Genomic DNA, 19,152 nt, shown 5'->3' on the forward strand with positions numbered 1-19,152 from the left:
GACAGTAGCAGCAGCTCTCCCTCCACACTGGCTAAGATACAGCAACGGGAGCCATGGTTCCTGTTGCATTCAATCATAGCTAGAGATGAGGGAGCAGGGAGCGGGGCTGAGCCGAGCTCTGTGTGTCTATAAGACGCAGTTCAGGAGCGAGCATACATGAGGGACCCCAGGGAAAGCATCTTACAATGGGATGTTTCAGCAGGGGGCAGCCATTGCACAGAGCAGGTAAGTATAACATGTTTGTTATTAAAAAAATAAAGTAGTCCATACTTCTTTTAAATTACATTTAAATGAAATTGGAAAAAGTATTTAAAAGTGACATTAAACCTTCATTTTTTTTTCCCCCTAAAACAACAAATATGGTATATACTTACCATCTCTGTGCAATGGTATTGTACAGAGCAGCCCGGATTCTCTTCTAGGGTCCCCTGCTGACGTTACAGGCTCCTCCTCTTCAGCCGCTTTCCTTGGGGGGCACCCATGTGGGCTCGCTCCCAAGATGCCCTGCCTGCACCCATCGACACAAAACAGGCGGTTCGGCCCTGCCCCACGCTGGCTCAGCACAGCATTTGACAACAGCAGGAGCCAATGGCTTCTGCTGCTATCAATCTGCCCAGGGAGGAGGGAACAGCGTTGAGAGCTGCTGTTCTCGTGCACATAGCTGGATCAGACTGGGCTCAGGTAAATATAAGGGGGGCATGCTACAGCCCAAAAAGTTTTTCACCTTAAGGATTTAGAACCACTTTAAGCAAGCCCCATTACTTCATGTTGGTGGCGACAATTTTAAAATCAATTTTACAAATCAGGGTACAATTTTTATGTGGTCAGGCTGAAGCTCCTGTCTGGCTATTTTACAGACTTGTAAGTAATAGAGAATACCAACCTCGTTAAAGACTGGATACATAACCGCGTATAGAGGCATGGAAACCATGGAAGTGGTCTCTGATTCATTCTTCATCTCTTCCATTGTCATCCTCATTCAAAGAGACCAGGCTGTTAGAATATGATGCTATGGAAGCAAGTAACTCCTCATTCAGTGTGCTCGATCTGGTCGTTCTTCTAATGTAAGAAATGGTTCAATGTTACCCTATGAGAGAAGAAACAAATCCCTGTCAAGTACTTCTGAATTTTAAGAAAAACTATGTTTTAAAACATCTAGATTTTTTTTTTTTTATCAAAGCTCCCGGCAGCTGTTCAGATTGACAATGACCATAAGTAAAACGATTTGGAGGAGAAAAAAAAAACACAGGGAACACACATGAACAAACTTTAGTAGTTTACTCCCCACTGTTTAGAAATTGTTTTTATATTCTATATAAATAAAAAGGGTTCCTTACACATTCCCCACCTGCTATAGAGGTCTTAAATACCTTGGGGTGAAGAAAGCCTCTGAAGTCCACACACCAACAACCAAGGAAGTCCGCTTGCAAGTTTTCCACGTCTGGATCGGCGCAAAGGATAGGGCTGGGACTAGAAGTTCTGGGCAATCCAGAAACCGAATTGGCTTCTTTTTCAGCTGCCAGACTTCTAGTTCCTCCCCGAGGTTGATTTAAATCAGTGCCTTGATGTTGGCCGACTAAACCCTGGTTGGATAACCTTACAAGCACTCTCTCTTTTGTACTGAGTATTAAGGACTCCTACCAAACATGACAGGCTGGCATTCATCATAAGGACCTTCTAGACCAGTGGTCTCCAAAACTGTGGCCCTTTACTTGCTTATATCTGTCCCTTAGAGCATTATTTTATCCACTGATACCAACAATGAAGCATAAATCCCGCTATTAACACCACTGAAGTGATACATTTCCTCTCAATGACACCAATGATGGGGCACAATTCCTCCCTATGACATCAACAATGCGGCACAGTTCTACCAGTGACACCAAAAATGGGGCCCAATGACAGCAACTATGGGGCACAATTCCTCTCAGTGACACCAATGATATCCGCAAGAAGAATTGTGCCCTATCAACAATGGAGTACTGTTCCTCCCACTGACAACAATGGGGAACTAATCCTTTCATTGACACCAAAGATGGAGCATTGTTTATGCCCACTGATACCAGGACATTTCTTATTTTCAATGTCCACAGTCCAGCCCCCCTGAAGTCCAGTAAACTAGCCCTTTGTATAGAAAGTTTGGAGACCCATGTTCTAAACCAAAAAGGTAGGAAGCACTTTCCCAACACCAGTGACAAAGCCAGGAATATACAACGGTCCAGAGACGGAACCTAATTGCCTCACGCTGCCAGAATGTTGACTTGCAATGATCTAGAGTTAGATTAGGCATATGAAACAGCTTTGAAAGAGACCACCATTAAATTGGCTCTATAGTGTCAAGGTTTTTTTACCTTCATGCACTCTTATCGGGAGAGGGAAGGGACGGGGCCGAGCCACGGCTCTGTGTGTGAACAGAAACGCAGGGCCATGGCTCGGGAGCGTGCCTGCTCAGGTGCCCCCATAGCAACCTGTTTGCTATGGGGGCACTCAACAGGAGGAAGGGGCCAGCAGAGCTGGTGGGGAACCCAAGAGAAGGAGGATCAGGGCCACTCTGTGCAAAATCACTGCACAGAGAAGGTAAGTATAGACATGTTTGTTATTTTTAAGGAAAAAAAAAAAGACAAGACTTTAGTATCACTTTAAGCTCAGAACCCTCATAAAAAAGTTGGTTGGCTCCTGGACTGAAGAGTCAGGACACAGAAGAAGAGAGTTTGGAGTTTATCCTGTGAAAGAAAAACCTTGGGCAGTGCTGTATTACGAACCAGGCCTAGGTATTCACAATCAATGAGATGGTTCCAGCACTGAATTCAAGAGATTTAAGATTTACCTGAACCTATGCAGGGTCTGGACAGTCCATTAGATACTGGCTAAGAGGTTGTCTAGATGTCCCATTATAGGGATGCCCAGAGTGAAACGGAGCAAGAAACAGGGTCTAGTTCCTTTGTGAAGACCGGATGTGCAGTGGTCAGACCAACGGGAAGGGCAACAACTGGTAATGTTTTGAGCCCACTGCAAAACACAAATAGGGTTGATGCTCCAGGAGAACACAGGAACATGCAAGTAGACATTCTTGATGTCCACAGAGGCGAGAAAGTCTCCAGGATGAGGGGGGAGCATTCAATGACCTAGCAGATTCCAGGCAGAGTTTTTGTATCTGGAGGAAGGTATTGAGAACCTTTAGATCCAGTATGGGGCTGATGCTTCTTTTGGCATCAGATGAACAGGTTTGAATAGACCCCTGGAACCTTTTTTTTTTCCCCCAGAACAGCTGCAACCCCTTGAAAAAAAGCACTGCCACAGCAAAGTGAAGGTCCCTCAATCTTTGCGATTGTCATTTGAAAGTTTGACAACATGAAGTGGGGTGAAGACAAAGACCAAACATTCTAGCCTGCAGACTCTGGATACAATGTTCTGCATTGGACATCTGATATGCCATGGGCCCAATGGCCACAATGGTCCACAGACAACCCCCCATGTTGAAAAGTGGGGCACTCCCACACTGAGGACTTGTTTGTGAACATGAGGTTATTTAGGGATCCAGGACTTGGGGCAGAATCGCATTCCAGGCTTTACCTTGGAGACCTAGGAGAAATTAAGAATTTTTGTAAAGAGTTGACCAGATTGAGGATTTTCCTTTTTGCTGGGGCAAAAGGTTACTCTTCCTTCAGAGACATCATTGATAAAGTTGTCTAGGATTGCTAAAAAGACATTCCCCATTAAGGAGCATATGCAAGAGCCATTTCCTGCATGGATGCGCCATAGACCAAAACACTTAAGCCAAAGGGTCCATGTCATGTGTACTGAAAGGGGCCATTCTGAAAATTTGACAAAATATCCACTAGCCTGTCAGCACAATAAGGTATGGCCTCCAATTGCTGAAGGACAGAAGAATCAACTAGGATAGATTTAGGATCCCATGACATGTACCTGGACCAGACACCCAAGGTCCAGAAGATGGACAGAAACAAAATTGGCAGGTTGCAGGTCAAGGGAGAGTAAGCCCTTGAAGAGGGCTTCCAGGCTTTTATCCACAAAGTAAACACTTGAAATGGCTGGGACCACTAAAAGCAACAGCTAAGAACCCATCCGTAATAGGATATTGTAGAGCAAAGTTTTTGGGAGAGGTAAAGAATACCTGGATTAGGCCAATCACTATACAAAACAGGTTAAATATAACTGTAGATAGCTCCAAGTCTAGGTATGTGCAGACTACATCAATAGGGACCAAGAGGTTATCTTAGTTTTGGAGTTAGGTCTGCAGAGTGTGACTCCTTCTCTACCAACCCCTCAAAACATGTATAGGGTACAATCCCCTTCATCCTCAGTGGACTGCACAGAAGTAGCTGCAGCCCCAGGGAAAACAGTCATGGACTCTGGATGAGAGAATGTGGAAGCATGCCTGTAGTTCCTGGATTCTGGGTCGCCAATATAGAGAAATTCTCCCCATAAACTCAGACATCATAGCAGCGAAATCCTTCTTAGACAAGACAGAGATGGAGCCACTCCTAAAAGGACTTAAAGTGGTTCTAAAGGCTGAAGGTTTTTTTTTTAACCTTAATGCATGAGGCATAAAAAAAAAAAAAACAAAAAAAAAAAAAACTGCTGTATGCAGCTTCTCCCCTAAATACTTAGCCAAGCCTGATCTCAATCCAGCGATGTGCACGGAGCAGGGGCTCTCTCTCTCCTTATTGGACAGGGAGGCGGGAGCCACTAGAGTGGGGACCAGTGGAGAGAGACACGGATATGCTGAGGATAAGAGGGAGTATCCCAAGAACATGCCACATCCAGGTGGCCTTTTCCCTCCCGAAGGGCACATTCTATAAGGAGATGTTAGGGAATGGTGAATGCAACTAAACTTATGGAAAAATAAACAAAAAACCTTCTGAAAGCAAATCATATTCTCATCATTTTCCATACTGCTTTGGAACAAATACAAATAAAATGCCCTGCAGGTCAGCTCCAGCTGCTTGATTAACAGCAGCTCTCCAGGAAGCCTCACTGTCAGTCTATAGTTCTATAGCAATGTACTTGTTAATGTGGGCTGAAAGCAATGTCACAAACATGCATGTTATGCTGCAGCTTGGTACATCCCATCGCCCTGAACACTGTTGACTATCAGACCTGAATAGCAGCCATCTATATAAATCGCTCATATATTCAACTGAAAAAAGAAATGGAAGACACTGCAATATTAATATCGCAATGCATCGCATTTCATTTTCCTGCACGGAGTAGTTAGGTAGGCATGGGTAATAGCTTCCTGGGTACTTTCAAACTTGTTAAATAAGTCCATGTCACACTACAAGATAATATAGCAGAATTCAAGTAACATTTTCAAACAGCTATTGTAAGATAAACTGCAGAACAGCAGCAATAGTAATTGGTGCACAATTTGGCACCTGACAGAGGCTCAGGCTAGTCACAGCAAGTAGTAAAGATACAGCCAACTCCACACCAACCTATAAATTACATATGTAACTCATGCTCATAAAAATGTATACTCCTTATTAAAAGCCACATCAAAGTTTCACGCATCAAAAAAAAAAAAATAATATATATATATATATATATATATCACATCTATATAACGTAGAGAAGGCCCCATCGGAAGTTTACTTGACAGCTAACTCAGAAGAAATCACCACAAAATCCCATCATTCATCCATTAATCATAAAGTGTTAAAAGTGGTGGTGGGGGGGGGGGGGGATTGTGACTGAACCATCATATACATTACTCCATATTAAGGGTGGCCATGGTTAGCTAATCACAAAACAGTACTGATAAGACCTCTTTTAGGTGTTTGCATAGCTAACTTCCTGCATAAACATGAATGCTAGGCTTAGAGTATGCAAATATCTACAGGGCTGGCTTGATTATGATCAGACCATCTTCTAACATGCCTATTTCCTTATCCCCACCTTGCCCAAAGAACAGCCAGCTGATTGCATTTATAGAGGACTTAAAAAAAAAAAAAAAAAAAAAAAAGGCAGTCCCTCCAGGCCCCAGCCTCCGTAAACCACTAGAACTAAAAGGATGGACCTGGAAAACATAATACAAACACAGCAGAACAATGCATAGTGCTGGATATCCAGCTGTCTTTGAAGAATCCTGGAAATCGTTACCGGTAAGTAGAACTCCGGTTTTCCCCAAGCCGTCTTCCAGGACAGCCCACAAGACAATAAGCAAGAACTTACCGGCCTAGTGTGGGACCTCCGCCTGGAGGGCCTTATTCCCAAAAGCTTGCTCTTGACTACTCAAGAGATCCAAAACGGTAATGCCTGATCAAGGTCGAGTAACTCGACCAGGTGGCGGCCTTACATATCCGATTCAGAGGAGGAGGCACCAGCGCTCTCTTCCCAGGATGTAGATAAGGCTCTAGTAGAATGTGCATTAAGGAAAGGCACCGAGAGATCTTTAGTTTGATAGCAAAGCAAAATGGCCTGCTTGATCAATCTGCCAATAGTTGGCTCAGAAGCGCGAGACTCTCGTCATTTGCCAGCAGAAAGGACAAAGAGCATTTGACCCTCTAAAATTACTTGGATTCTACTTGGAAACTATTCAGGCGACATCTCCTAATGTCAAGCAAACAGAAAATAATGTAATTTTCAACTGTGGGAGAGCCACAAAAAGAAGGTAGCACAACGTCCTGCGACCTTTGAAAAGACGGGGCAACTTTAGGCAAAAAAACGGATCCATCCTCAAAGCAAAACAAAAAAAAAAAAAAAAAAAACAAAAAAAAAAACAAAAAAAGAAAATGGCTCTCCGATTGCTAGCGCTTGCAGCTCACTTATCCTACGTGCCATGGTAATAGCCACCAAAAATACCATCTTCCAAGTGACTAATTTAATGGATGCCTCCTCCAATAAAAAAAAAAAAAAAAAAAAAAAAAGGGGGACTAGACATCAATACTTGCAAGATTAGCGAAAAGTCCCAAGAGGGACAAGACTTCAACAGCCACAGACTTAAACAGAGAAGCCAATGGATCTTCCAGAAGGGAAACCCTTACAAATGTATCCAAGACTGCTTCCTGCACTTTCAAAGTGCTGAATAATAAACCCTTGTCTAAACTTTTTAGGAAAAAATCTACGATTGTTGGAATGGTAAACAAGAATGTTCTGAAACCTCCATTCAAAGTAAACTATTTATATCTTAAAATAGGTATCTCTAGTAACTTATTTTCAACAGTTAACCAACACCTGTGCCATCAGAAAATCCTTGTTTCAACATGTCCAAGCCAGGACAACGAACAGGACCCTGGGATAAGAGATCCTCCCTCTTAGAAAGAAACACTGGAGGAAAGACTGCCAAAGATTTCAAGAGAGGAACCAAGAGCGTTTCAGCCAATATGGAGCCATCAGAATAAGATCTAGTTGAAACTTCTGAGATACTGCTGGAATCAGCCTGAAAAGAGGGAAAGCATAAGCTGGATGGTAAGGCCATGGATTTGCCAGAGCATCTATGGCTACTGCAGCGTCCCCCGGATTCCAGGAAAAAAATCTTGGTACCTTTGCATTTGCTTGAAAGCCAAATAAGTATTTCTGACTGGCCCCATATATCTGTGAGCCAAGAAAAAAAAAAAAACTCCTCCTGGCACACTGCTTGACGGCTGAGGAAATCTGCCAAGACATTCTGAGAGCCCTTCAGATGCAAGGCCAAGATTAATGCCAGATTGGCTTCTGCCCAACTCAAGATCCTCTCTGCAATTACCTGAAAGAGCAGACTCCTGGTACCTCCCTGTTTGTTGACATAAGCCACTGTCGTACTGTTGCCTGAGAGTACTTGCAGATGATGACCATTCAGTTGACTGAAACCTTATCAAAAGCCCTATCCACAGCCAAGAGCTCCCTTTGGATTGAACAAAATCTGGCCTCGATCCTTGACCGCTGGCCCTAGGTCATATGGTCTTGCATGTCTACCTCCCCCCCAAACCCCATGAGCTGGTATCTGAAGTCATCCTCAGGGAAATGGGCCATATCCAATCTAGACCCCCTGGAGAGATGGTCTTCCATTCTTCAACACCAAACACCAAAATCTTTACCTCATTTTTTTACATCACAGAAACCGGACATTTTAACAGGGGTGTGTAGACTTTTCATAACCCCTGTATGTATTATACGTTATGAGCAGCTCACATAGCACCAACATCAGTATGAATGATTGGGGGAAAAACAGAGGTTACTGATCGCCATGCATAAATAAAATTACAGGCATACCTCAGTTTACGAATTTAATTTGTTCTGCGGGACTTTTCGTATAGCGAAAAATTTGTAAACCAAAACGCCGTTTCCCATAGGAATGCATTGAAAAACAATCCGAGGTCAGAAAAAAGTAAACGCTACTAAAATACTGCATGTTATTTTTAGGGATGCAACGAAATTTCGGTGGCTGGAATGGGGGGGAAAAAAAAAAAAAAAAAAAAAAAAAAAAGGGAGCACCAATACAGGTGCCAACCGACCCCCGCCCATTGGTAATTCTCAGCCTTACCTGAGAAACCATTGATTCCCGACACTGGGCATATAGATGAGTGAAGGAAAGATGGCCGCCACTCATCTCTATGCCCTTGGAGGACCGGTTCGATGTCACCTCCAGTTCCGGACATTTTTTTTTTTTTAAGCACTAGATCAATGCTTTTTTTTTTTGATCCAATGCTTTACATTGTAGAGGAGAGATGTGGGGTCTTATTGACCCCATAACTCCCATAAAGGGGGCCTGTCACTATATTTCTATCACAAGGGATGCATGCATTTCTTGTGATAAGAAAAAAAGTGAATATATATATATTTTTTTTTTTTAAAGGGACAGTGCAAAAAGACAAAAAATATTAAATGAATAAAAAAAAGTTTAAAGTGCCCACCACGTCCCCCCATGCTCGTGCGTAGCGGTGAACGTATAAGTAGGCCATGCCCACATATGTAAACGGTGTTCATACCACATACGTGAGGTATCGCCACAAACGTCAGAGCAAGAATTCTAGCACTAGACCTTCTCTAACTTTACAATGCTAACATGTAGAAATGTTTAAAGCATCACCCATGGAGATTTTCTAAGTACCGCAGTTTCACTCCATTCCACGAGCGTGCACAATTTTAAAGCATGACATATTTGGTATCTATTTACTCGCCGTAACATCCTCATATTTTACAAAAAAAAAAAAAAAAGGGGTATATAGATTTGTTTTTTTTAAATCAGTGTATTTTTTTCCAAAAAATATATATTCATTTTTAAAAACTGCGCATTTCAATTTCGGTTTTCGGCCAAGTGCATTTTGAATTTTCGATTTCAGTACCAGAATTTTAATTTCGGTGCACCACAAGTTATTTCATCAAGTCATGCAGTATTTTAGTAGTGACAACCATGTGTTAATGTTTCAGCTGTCAGCAGGGCTCCCCACTGACAGCTGACTGTACAGCCTACACATAATGACAATTGCGATACATGTTACATATCGCAGCGCACACCAGAATGAGAGCAATAATTCTAGCACCAGACCTCCTCTGTAACGTTAAACTGATACCCTATAAGGAGCTTTAAAAGCTTCACCTATAGAAAATATAGGGTACTAAAGTTTGTTGCCGTTTCACGAGTGCGCGCAAATTTAAGGTTTGACATGTTGGACATCTATTTACTCAATGCAACCTCATCTTTTATATTTCACAAAAAATTGGATAATTGATTGCTTTTTGTGCCCTAAAATTAACTTAAGTGTATTTTTTACTGACATTTTGCATTTCCTAGACCTTTGTGATAATATTGTGTAATGAAAAAAATGTAAACTACTGCTATTTTACTCTCTAGGGTCGCTGATTTCAGAAAATATATCGTTTTGGAGTTTTGTGTAATCTTCAGGCCTTATATTATTTTTTAAATCTGTGCAAAAAACGGCTCTGGCAGCGAAAGGGATAAATAAGCCAGACACTTTCCTTGGGCAGGAAAGAGAGAAAGTGTCAGGTAATGAAGTGGTTAAAAACGGTAGTTGCCCAGCTTGGTCTGTCCTCTGTTTCTGCGTCACTGACCAAGTGCAAGCATGACCTAGTGACTCAAAAGCCCGAAGCCTATAGAGCAGTACAATAGCCAGACAACTAGACATTTTCAAAAGGGAAGTGCAATCTCCGAGTTTGGCTTTTAGTCCCTTTATAGATATAATATAAAGGATTAAAAGATAATCATAAAAGATCAAAAATAAAATTACATACCATAATCACATCTGCAGAGGGGAAAAAACAATTATATATAAACCATGTGCATTGTTTAATTCTACAAAGAAGTTTCTACATACTTTGCAGTGGCCTTTATTGAAGTATGTTATTAACTTCTACCACACCTGATAATTAAAGCATCAAGAGGAAATGTCACATACATTTATATATAGAATGTATAAGAGACAATGCTTAGTTTCCTTTTACAGATCAATGTCCCAATGTGCCCTGAAAAAAGCTCTCTTGATTACCAGAATTATTGAAAGTGTTTCATTATTTAGCAAAAATCTTTTTACAGTTTATACACTTAAGGATAGGCTCACCTTTAATAACACGTTACACTCGTATTTAGGGTGTAACATGTTACTATGCAGAATCTGAACAAGTCAGAGAACCAGCCTCTCTTCCTGTCAGGACAACGTCTAGCATCATCTAGCACTTTCCTCCCCGGCCTGACTGTCCTTGGTCAACCCTTTTCATTCACTGGGTTTCAGTTCTTTAAATCAGAGAGGTTCAGCATCCGATGTTGCCATTACCTAGGGTGGTCTGCATGAAAATGCAATCGGTCTAGAATATCCACTCCTTCAGAATGGCATTCACCCATCAACATGTTTCTATAGGTCCACATTTCCTCCCAAGAACCAACCAAAGGTTTGCGACAGGTGTGAGGGTTCCTGATAGGTGTACTGAGGCAAGATGGTGTAAAGATTTCAGAAAGCTATGTACAGCAGAGTGTTCAAATCTTGGCTGGTGCAGCAGGAACAACCAGCTTGCCAGATTTTACATGCGATTATCACTATCGGCTATCAATAACTACGGTCTTCTCCCAACGAGGAGGGCTCCCCCCCCTCCACTGGGAGAACACAATGTAGTTTATTTACTAAATCCTAAAGGAGGTTTTTTTTTTTTTTTTTTACAGATATCAATATATGTAGTGAGAAGACTGGTAAAAGGAGTTTGCTTCCTAACCACCTACCCCCCCCCCCCACGTTTTTTTTTACATGCTTTCAATGAGGTTTCTAGACTATGGCCATGTGCAGAGTATAGTTATCTATACTGTATTGGGTGTTTAGAGCTGTGCTGTCACAAACCACTGATAACTGGCCTGGGTGGCCAGATAACTGTCAGGGCTACACTTTGGTACTGGTGTGGAAAATGTAAACATTTGTCAATATACACCATAGACCTCTTGGACACTTGCACTGCCAAATACCTGTACAGTCCTAATGCATCAAAGTAGCTGAGAAGCATCGTTTACAAGGAGGACTGACACTAACGAGTAATGAAGGGTATATATGGATCGAAAAACTGACTGGTTCAGCAGGAACTGGCCTAATTTCAGTCCATGTACACTCCCATTTGTTCAAAAGAAGCTGGTGTAACGGTCGGCTTCTGTCAAACAACCAAGCTGGAAAACCAGCATTTGATTAGCCATTGCAGTCATCAGCTTCAGCACTGATCTGAGCAACCCAATTGGGGGATCCAGCAATGTCAGAATACAATAGAAGAGCAAATGGAAAAAATCCCTGCATCAACATTTATGATGACATGGGGATCTGTCAGTTTATATTAAAAAAAAAAAAAAAAAGGGAATGTTTTTACACTCCGTCAGTACGAGCTATATTCATGGAAGAACTTGAACATTTAGGGCCATTTATATTAAAAAAAAAAAGAAAAAAAAAAAAAAAAAAAGGGGACGTGGCCTTATTGTGACCATAACACCGCTCTGAAAAATACAGATATGTTTGCACAAAGCACTATTCATTACAATAAAAGGAATTAAAAATAAAAAAGGGCAGCCTTAACACCTTAGGAGCAAAAGTTCCAGGGCAGGCTGAAACTTGCAGGCTCACCAAGTCCCAAGAAGTCTGCATAAAAAAAGGACAATGCCAACAAGACTTAAAGTGAAAAAGCCACAAACTGAATTTTTTTTTAAATAAAATTGGCCCCCAGGAGTGGTTAGCCATAATGTCATAGTATGCACCGCATTATGGCAGACTTTCTGGTCAAACCATCCCCTCCAGTGATGTACTGTCAATGCTCCTGCCAATCATGGATGCTTCAATCTTTTCTCCCTTGTGGGTTCAGACTGGTTAGCCATTTTTTTGACCTAGCCACTGTGATATCACTCCCACACATAGGAGTCACACCATCTCAGAGTGGTGACATAAATGTACGTCGCCAGAGAAACATTTATGAGAGAGGAGACCAGTTGGTTCTCTTCTTTCTTAAAAAAAAATAAATAATAATCCTACCCATTGGGTTCAATTCCACTTTGATGAGTGGCAAGCTACCATTTGACTTTTTCTTCTAGGGTTTACATACTGTGTTTCATTAGTTGATACTATTGTAGCTTTAGAGCTGGGAGACAGTGTGTGAGGTCAGGCAGGGGTCAGGTGACCTAATTCACTAGATCTATGACCTTCCTAGAGTCAACGTCAAAGCATAAAAGTGAATAAAAGGAGCAAATGTAAAATATGTAAGTAAGCTAGCTCATTTTTGATCACGTCAAAATGAATGAGAGGCGTCCAATCATAATTGGTTCTTTTTAATCATCGACTCTAGTCAACAGGTAATTCAGTGAACAGCTAATGCTATCCATAAAAACACAAAATGCCTACTAAAGTCAAACTACTACATATTCTACTTAATCCACCATAGCCTTAACACTTCCAGGCCCTCACAGAAAATGCTGTTTAGGACTGCACCCTCCTGCCACATATTTCTCTTCCCTATTTCTTGTCATAGGCACCAGTGAGCATGAAATGAGTAGACCTGAGAATATCTAATCTGCACATTCAAACTCAGCAGCAATAAGGACGTTTAAAGCAAGGCTGGACAACTCCCAGGCAGCAATGCTCCTTATTAAGTGTTCTTGCATGGCAAGACCACTTACTGTTATCTCACATATATATTCATATTATAGCCAAATTTACCACCCTAACTCCTCCCAGTTTTTACACTACATAGACAGTAATATACCGAAGCGTGCGGATTGTTCCCGATTGGTGTGGTATTACTTTGTGGAACGTTTCGCAGAAAGGTTCACAAAATATCTGCGTTTTTGTGGTGAAATTGGTCCCATAGGAATGAATGGAGCAATCTGGATAGTTTTCACAATATGACCATTTGTTTGCTACTCACGCCGCCCATTGACATTCATTGAAACTGCACTTTAGCCACCTCAAATTTGAAGGGCAATTTCTAAACTCCGACTGTGCCTTCATTTTTAATATTTACTCAAGCCACTCCACCCAGTTACTCCGCCCACTCCAGTTGTAGGCTACTAGTGGAGGCAAGAACACTTCACACAATTTCCCCAGAGATTGTAGATTTTCTAGTTACAGATGGGGTCTAACTTTTGAGGTTCTCTTGTTGCCGTTAATGTAGAGGTTTCCTAAAAAATTCTGCAGGGTGTGGATGAGTGCCTGAAGCCCTGGGTAGGTGGGCCGTGTGTACATCACACCAGGGTGAGCGACTATTAATGATCTGGGGCTGGTAGGTTGTGTTCTATCCTGTATGAAGTGGATGCCCATCAGAAAGCTTGGGGCAGGTAGCCTGCTGTGCATATCCTACCAGGTGTGGATGACCACCAGGTAGGCAAAGTGTTCTATCCTGTCTGGTGTGTATGACAACTAGAGCCCAGACATGTGGTCTGTGAGTCTATACTACCAGGAGTGAAAATCAGAAAGCCAGGACAGATACACTGTGCGTCTATCCTCCATGGATTGGATGGCCACCAAAAGCCCAGGACAGGTAGCCTCTGTATCTATCCTGCCTAAAGTCCACCAGAAGCCCTGTGGGTAGACCTTGTGTGTCCAGCCTAGAGTGAATACAAAAAGCTCAAGTATGTAGGCCAGAGCTCGACAAATCCCAGGTGCCAGGTCACCACTGTGACTAGAAATTGCATCCTGGCAACCTGGGTTCACACGGCCTCCCATAGTCTTCAATGCAAAGAAGAGTCCCATAGACTTCAAAGCAAAAACTCCCGTCAACAACAATGTGCTATGTGAACACTTATCTCCGCATGCCACTCTACCACTTAAGTCTGGAATGCACTGCTACAAACTCACAGGACCCTTTTCATTATAGCACTCAAAACACAATGCGTGTGAATCGCATCTGTGTGAACCACCACAATAGGAACACATAATATCTAGTCTGAAAATGCATTAAGAATCGCATGTGTCAACCAGGGTGGCTCCATTCACACTTGGGCGTTTTGAGTCACGGTAGAATCACTGTGATCGCAAACTCAGGTTCTAGTGCCATTATTTTCAATGGCGCCTAAAATGTGATGTGGTTTTGCTGTGATTGTTGGATGGCAAATCGCATCGCGTGAAGCTTGTTACCTTGCCCCAGGTGCTGACAAGCCACACTAAGCAAAAAAAAAAAAAAAAAAAAAAAAAAAAAAGACACAAGCTCTTAAATTCAAAAGCAAATTTCTCAAGCCCTAATGTAGGCTGTATGTTTATCCTCCATGAAGCAAAGCACCATCATAAATCCCAGGACAGGTAGGCTGTAGAGGAGTGAGCGACCACCATAAGTCCAGGGAAAGTAGGCTGTATGTCTATCCTCCATGCGGGGGTGGTCAACTGTGGCCCTCTAGCAGTTGCAGAACTACAAGTCCCATCACGTCTCTGCAAGTCTAACCCATGAGTGGAGTGGATACTAGAAGCCCAGAACAGGTAGCCTTACTATCTTTCTTGCATGAAGTGAACAGCACAAGCCCAGGACAGGCAAGCTGTGTGTCTATCCTCCACGAAATTACCAAAAGAAGCTTAGGGTAACTAGGCTGTGTATCTATACTTCCATAGAGTGAACAGAAGCTGAGGGTAGGTAGACTATCTTCCATGGAATGGATACCAGAAACTCAGCAGGTAGCCTCTGTGTCTATCCTGCCTGAAGTTCAGAAGAAGTCTGGGCAGGTAGGCCCTGCGTGTCCAGTCTGGAGTGAAAACCAAAAGTCCATGTGTTGACTGTATATCCTCCATGCAGTTGATTACCAGAAGCCAAGATCGGTAGAATGTATGTCTATCATCTGGAGCAAAGAGCCATAAGAAGCCCCAGGACAGACAGATGTGTGTCTATCCAACAAGGAGTGGATGACCACAAGAAGCCCAGAGCAGATATGCCGTCTTTCCACCATGGAGGGGATACCAGAAGCTAAGGGTAGGTAGCCTCTGTATCTAACAATCGGCATGAAGAGAGACACCCCTTCAGGTAGAGCACCATTAGCCTCACACAGCTCTCATGTGGGTGACTGCCCCGGCTCTTTACCACAATACTGGAATGAGATGGATTGGGTGCACACCACCGTAAACCTGTTTAATCCTTTATCCAAAATGACAGTAGACCAACAAAGAGGACACAATGAAGCAGTAGTTGACATGTTAAACACAAAGTTGTGCTTATTCATTGACTGTCACCGTATGGAGGATAGACACAGCCCAAAAGAACGGTTTTATGGTGGTGTGCGGCCAATCCTTATTCTAGCCTCTGTATCTATCCTCCATAGAGAAAACAGAGACCCAGGGAAGGTAGATTGTATCTATCCTCCAGGTTGAGTCTCTATCCTCCATGGAGTGGACATCAGAAAACAAGGCCAAGTAGGCGGAGTGTGTACCCTCCAGGGAGTGGATACCAGAAGCCCAGGGTAGGAAGCCTCTGTATCTATCCTCCATGGAGTAAACAGAGGCCCATGGAAGGTACACTATCAATCCTCCATGGCGTCGACACCAGAAGCTCAGTGTAGTTAGGCTACATATCTATCCTCTATGGAGTGGACACCAGAAACCTAGGCTGCATGTCTGTCCACCAGGCTAGGTGTCTATCCTCCATGGAGTGAACACCAGAAGCTCAAGGTACGTAGCCTTTGTATCTATCCTCCATAAAGTGAGCAACAGAAGCTCAGGGTAGGTAGGCTGTGTGTCTTTTCTCCTGGCTGCATGTCTATCCTCCATGGAGTGTACACCAGAAGCTCAGCGTAGGTAGGCTGTATGTCTTTTCTCCAGGCTGCGTGTCTATCATACATGGAGTGAACACCAGAAGCTCAGGGTAGGTAGGCTATGTGCCTATCCTTCAGGGAGTGGACACCAGAGGCTCAGGGCAGGTAGCCTTTCTACCCATCCTCCATGAAATGGACACCAGAAGTTCAGGGTAGGCAGGCTGTGTGTCTACCTTCCAGGCTGCGTTTCTATCCTCCATGGAGGGTACACCAGAGACTCAATGTAGGTAGTGTATCTATTCTCCATAGAGTGAACACCAGAAGCCTAGGAAAGGTGCCTGACTGTCCTCCAAGCTGTGTCCATCCTCCATGGAGTGGACACCAGAAGCTCAGGGTAAGTAGGCTGTGTGTCTATCCTCCATGGAGCAAACACCAGATGCTGAAGATAGATAGGAAGGCTGTGTATCTGTCCTTCATGGAGTGGCCACCAGAAGCTCAGGGTAGGCAGGCTGTGTGTCTATCCTCCATGGAGTGGCCACCATAAGCTCAGGGTAGGTAGGCTGTGTGTCTACCCACCATGGAGTGGCCACCATAAGCTCAGGGTAGGTAGGCTGTGTGTCTACCCACCATGGAGTGGCCACCATAAGCTCAGGTTAGGTAGGCTGTGTGTCTACCATAAGCTCATGGTAGGTAGTTTGTGTGTCTATTCTCCATGGAGTGGCCACCAGAAGCTCAGGGTAGGCAGGCTGTGTGTCTATCCTCCATGGAGTGGCCACCATAAGCTCATGATAGGTAGTTTGTGTGTCTATCCTCCATGGAGTGGCCACCATAAGCTCATGGTAGGTAGTTTGTGTGTCTATCCTCCATGGAGTGGCCACCAGAAGCTCATGGTAGGCAGGCTGTGTGTCTATCCTCCATGGAGTGGCCACCAGAAGCTCAGGGTGGGTAGGCAGGCTGTGTGTCTATCCTCCATGGAGTGGCCACCATAAGCTCAGGGTAGGTAGGCTGTGTGTCTACCCACCATGGAGTGGCCACCATAAGCTCAGGGTAGGTAGGCTGTGTGTCTACCCACCATGGAGTGGCCACCATAAGCTCAGGGTAGGTAGGCTGTGTGTCTACCATAAGCTCATGGTAGGTAGTTTGTGTGTCTATTCTCCATGGAGTGGCCACCAGAAGCTCAGGGTAGGCAGGCTGTGTGTCTATCCTCCATGGAGTGGCCACCATAAGCTCAGGGTAGGTAGTTTGTGTGTCTATCCTCCATGGAGTGGCCACCATAAGCTCATGATAGGTAGTTTGTGAGTCTATCCTCCATGGAGTGGCCACCATAAGCTCATGATAGGTAGTTTGTGTGTCTATCCTCCATGGAGTGGCCACCATAAGCTCATGGTAGGTAGTTTGTGTGTCTATCCTCCATGGAGTGGCCACCAGAAGCTCAGGGTGGGTAGGCAGGCTGTGTGTCTATCCTCCATGGAGTGGCCACCAGAAGCTCAGTGTAGGTAGTTTGTGTGTCTACCCACCATGGACTGGCCACTAGAAGTCCAGGATAGGTAAGCTGTGTGTCTACCCACCATGGAGGGACCACCAGAAGCTCAGGGTAGGTGTGTGGCCATCCTGTCTGTGGTGCGAGGTGACACAATGAGGACAGGCCTGGCTCAGGAAGGACTGTGGTGATGTCAGGCACTATGGGGACAGGCCGGGTTGCCGGCAGGGATTAGCAGGCACCTCCAGGCCCGGGCGGGATTAGTATTACTCAGCAGCGGCCAGTGCAATGGACAGAAGGAAGGGGAGTCCATTACCTGTGATCCGGCCAGCGGGCTCGGCGACCCCCCCCGGGTTTCGTCCTCCGGCTCCGCTCTCGCTTCCCCTGGCACCGGAAGTCCGCTCTAGGAAGTGTCCGCCGTCCTGAAGAAGAAGTAAGGCGTTGCCCGGAATTAGTCGGCCGAGTTTACCTTTCGAGGGGGCGTGCCTACCACATACGGAGGAGACGGCGGCAGGGACGGCGGGATGTGTAGTCGTCTGCGTGCTGAAGAGCGCCACTGCTCGCGGCCTGAGAAACTACACTTCCCGAGAGGCTGTGCGCGGCCTCCGCCTGTCATAACAAACATGCGGCTTGTCAAATAGGGAGCGGAAGTCAGGAGGATAGAGCGGACCTGGAGACCAATAGGAGGCGGGGGTGTGGGCGGCCGGCAGACGATTGGCCGTCGGATGGCAACATGTGGGCTCTGTGGGAAAAGCAGTACTGAGGCAGGGAGGCTGAGCCTGCAGTCAGCTGGAGGGAGGAGGAGGCGGCACAGCATCTGCGGGAGCTGGGTATGTAGTGCTGAGCGGGTGCTGACTGAGGGCTATGGGAGGGGGCACAGACACCTGTCTATATACCCAGACATCCTCTCATCTTCATCCCTGCCCGGCTGTACATGGTGATCACAGCACGACCCGTGTCAGTAGATGGGTCACCATTCACTGATCAATCAGCACTGACCACACACCCACCACTACTACTACTACGAGGGGCCCCCACATTAGTATAGGATCTTCTATATTCCTATATTATATTACTGATCAGTAACTTTCAACCCCATACACCTAAAGCAGTGTTGAGCCCCAAACCAAAAACTGTCATCCTATTGCAGCTTATTAATCATTTAGATGTGGTGGCTGCATTCATTTTTCCTTTTTAGGCTTTTTCTCCTCTGTTTTCACCTGGTGATCTCACTAGTAACACACCTCCTGTACAATGCTGCACAGTAGACAGCAGCATTGTACGTCTGGGGGTAGGGAAGTGTTAAGCTTGCCATACATGGATCAGAATTTGTCCCGTTCAGCAGGGAACAGCCAAATTTCGATCCATATTTGGGCACTTTGGTTGTACAGAAGGCAATCTACCAAAAGCCATCCGGTTTTCCCTACTCAATTAGAGCCATAAGCTATAGCTGGCAGCACTGGTTTATGTATACTGACAGCAGGGAACCATCCCCACAGGGAGGATTCTCTCTACTACATGGAATATG

At 44.3% G+C, this 19,152-nt stretch overlaps 2 protein-coding genes across 2 annotated transcripts in view; one reads left to right on the forward strand and one right to left on the reverse strand.

Moving 5' to 3' along the window:
* The window catches only part of PDCD10 (programmed cell death 10), a 54,895-nt gene extending 36,737 nt beyond the window's left edge, over nucleotides 1–18,158 (reverse strand). Inside the window, exons 1-2 of the mRNA XM_089675465.1 lie at nucleotides 17,941–18,158; nucleotides 884–1,087 (exon numbers count right to left, since the gene is read on the reverse strand). Coding sequence (XP_089531591.1) covers nucleotides 884–979 — 96 coding nt within the window. The 5' untranslated portion in view covers nucleotides 980–1,087; nucleotides 17,941–18,158. The remainder of the gene's footprint in view (nucleotides 1–883; nucleotides 1,088–17,940) is intronic.
* A 143-nt stretch (nucleotides 18,159–18,301) lies between these two features.
* Nucleotides 18,302–19,152, forward strand: part of SERPINI1 (serpin family I member 1) — a 91,092-nt gene continuing 90,241 nt past the window's right edge. The window contains exon 1 of the mRNA XM_089675464.1: nucleotides 18,302–18,454. The gene's annotated coding sequence lies outside the window, so the exon portion shown is untranslated. The remainder of the gene's footprint in view (nucleotides 18,455–19,152) is intronic.

The sequence above is a fragment of the Staurois parvus genome, unplaced genomic scaffold (assembly GCF_062004578.1).
Source record: "Staurois parvus isolate SC_StPar_1 unplaced genomic scaffold, SC_StPar_1.0 ptg000155l, whole genome shotgun sequence".
NCBI classification, from domain to species: Eukaryota; Metazoa; Chordata; class Amphibia; order Anura; family Ranidae; genus Staurois; species Staurois parvus.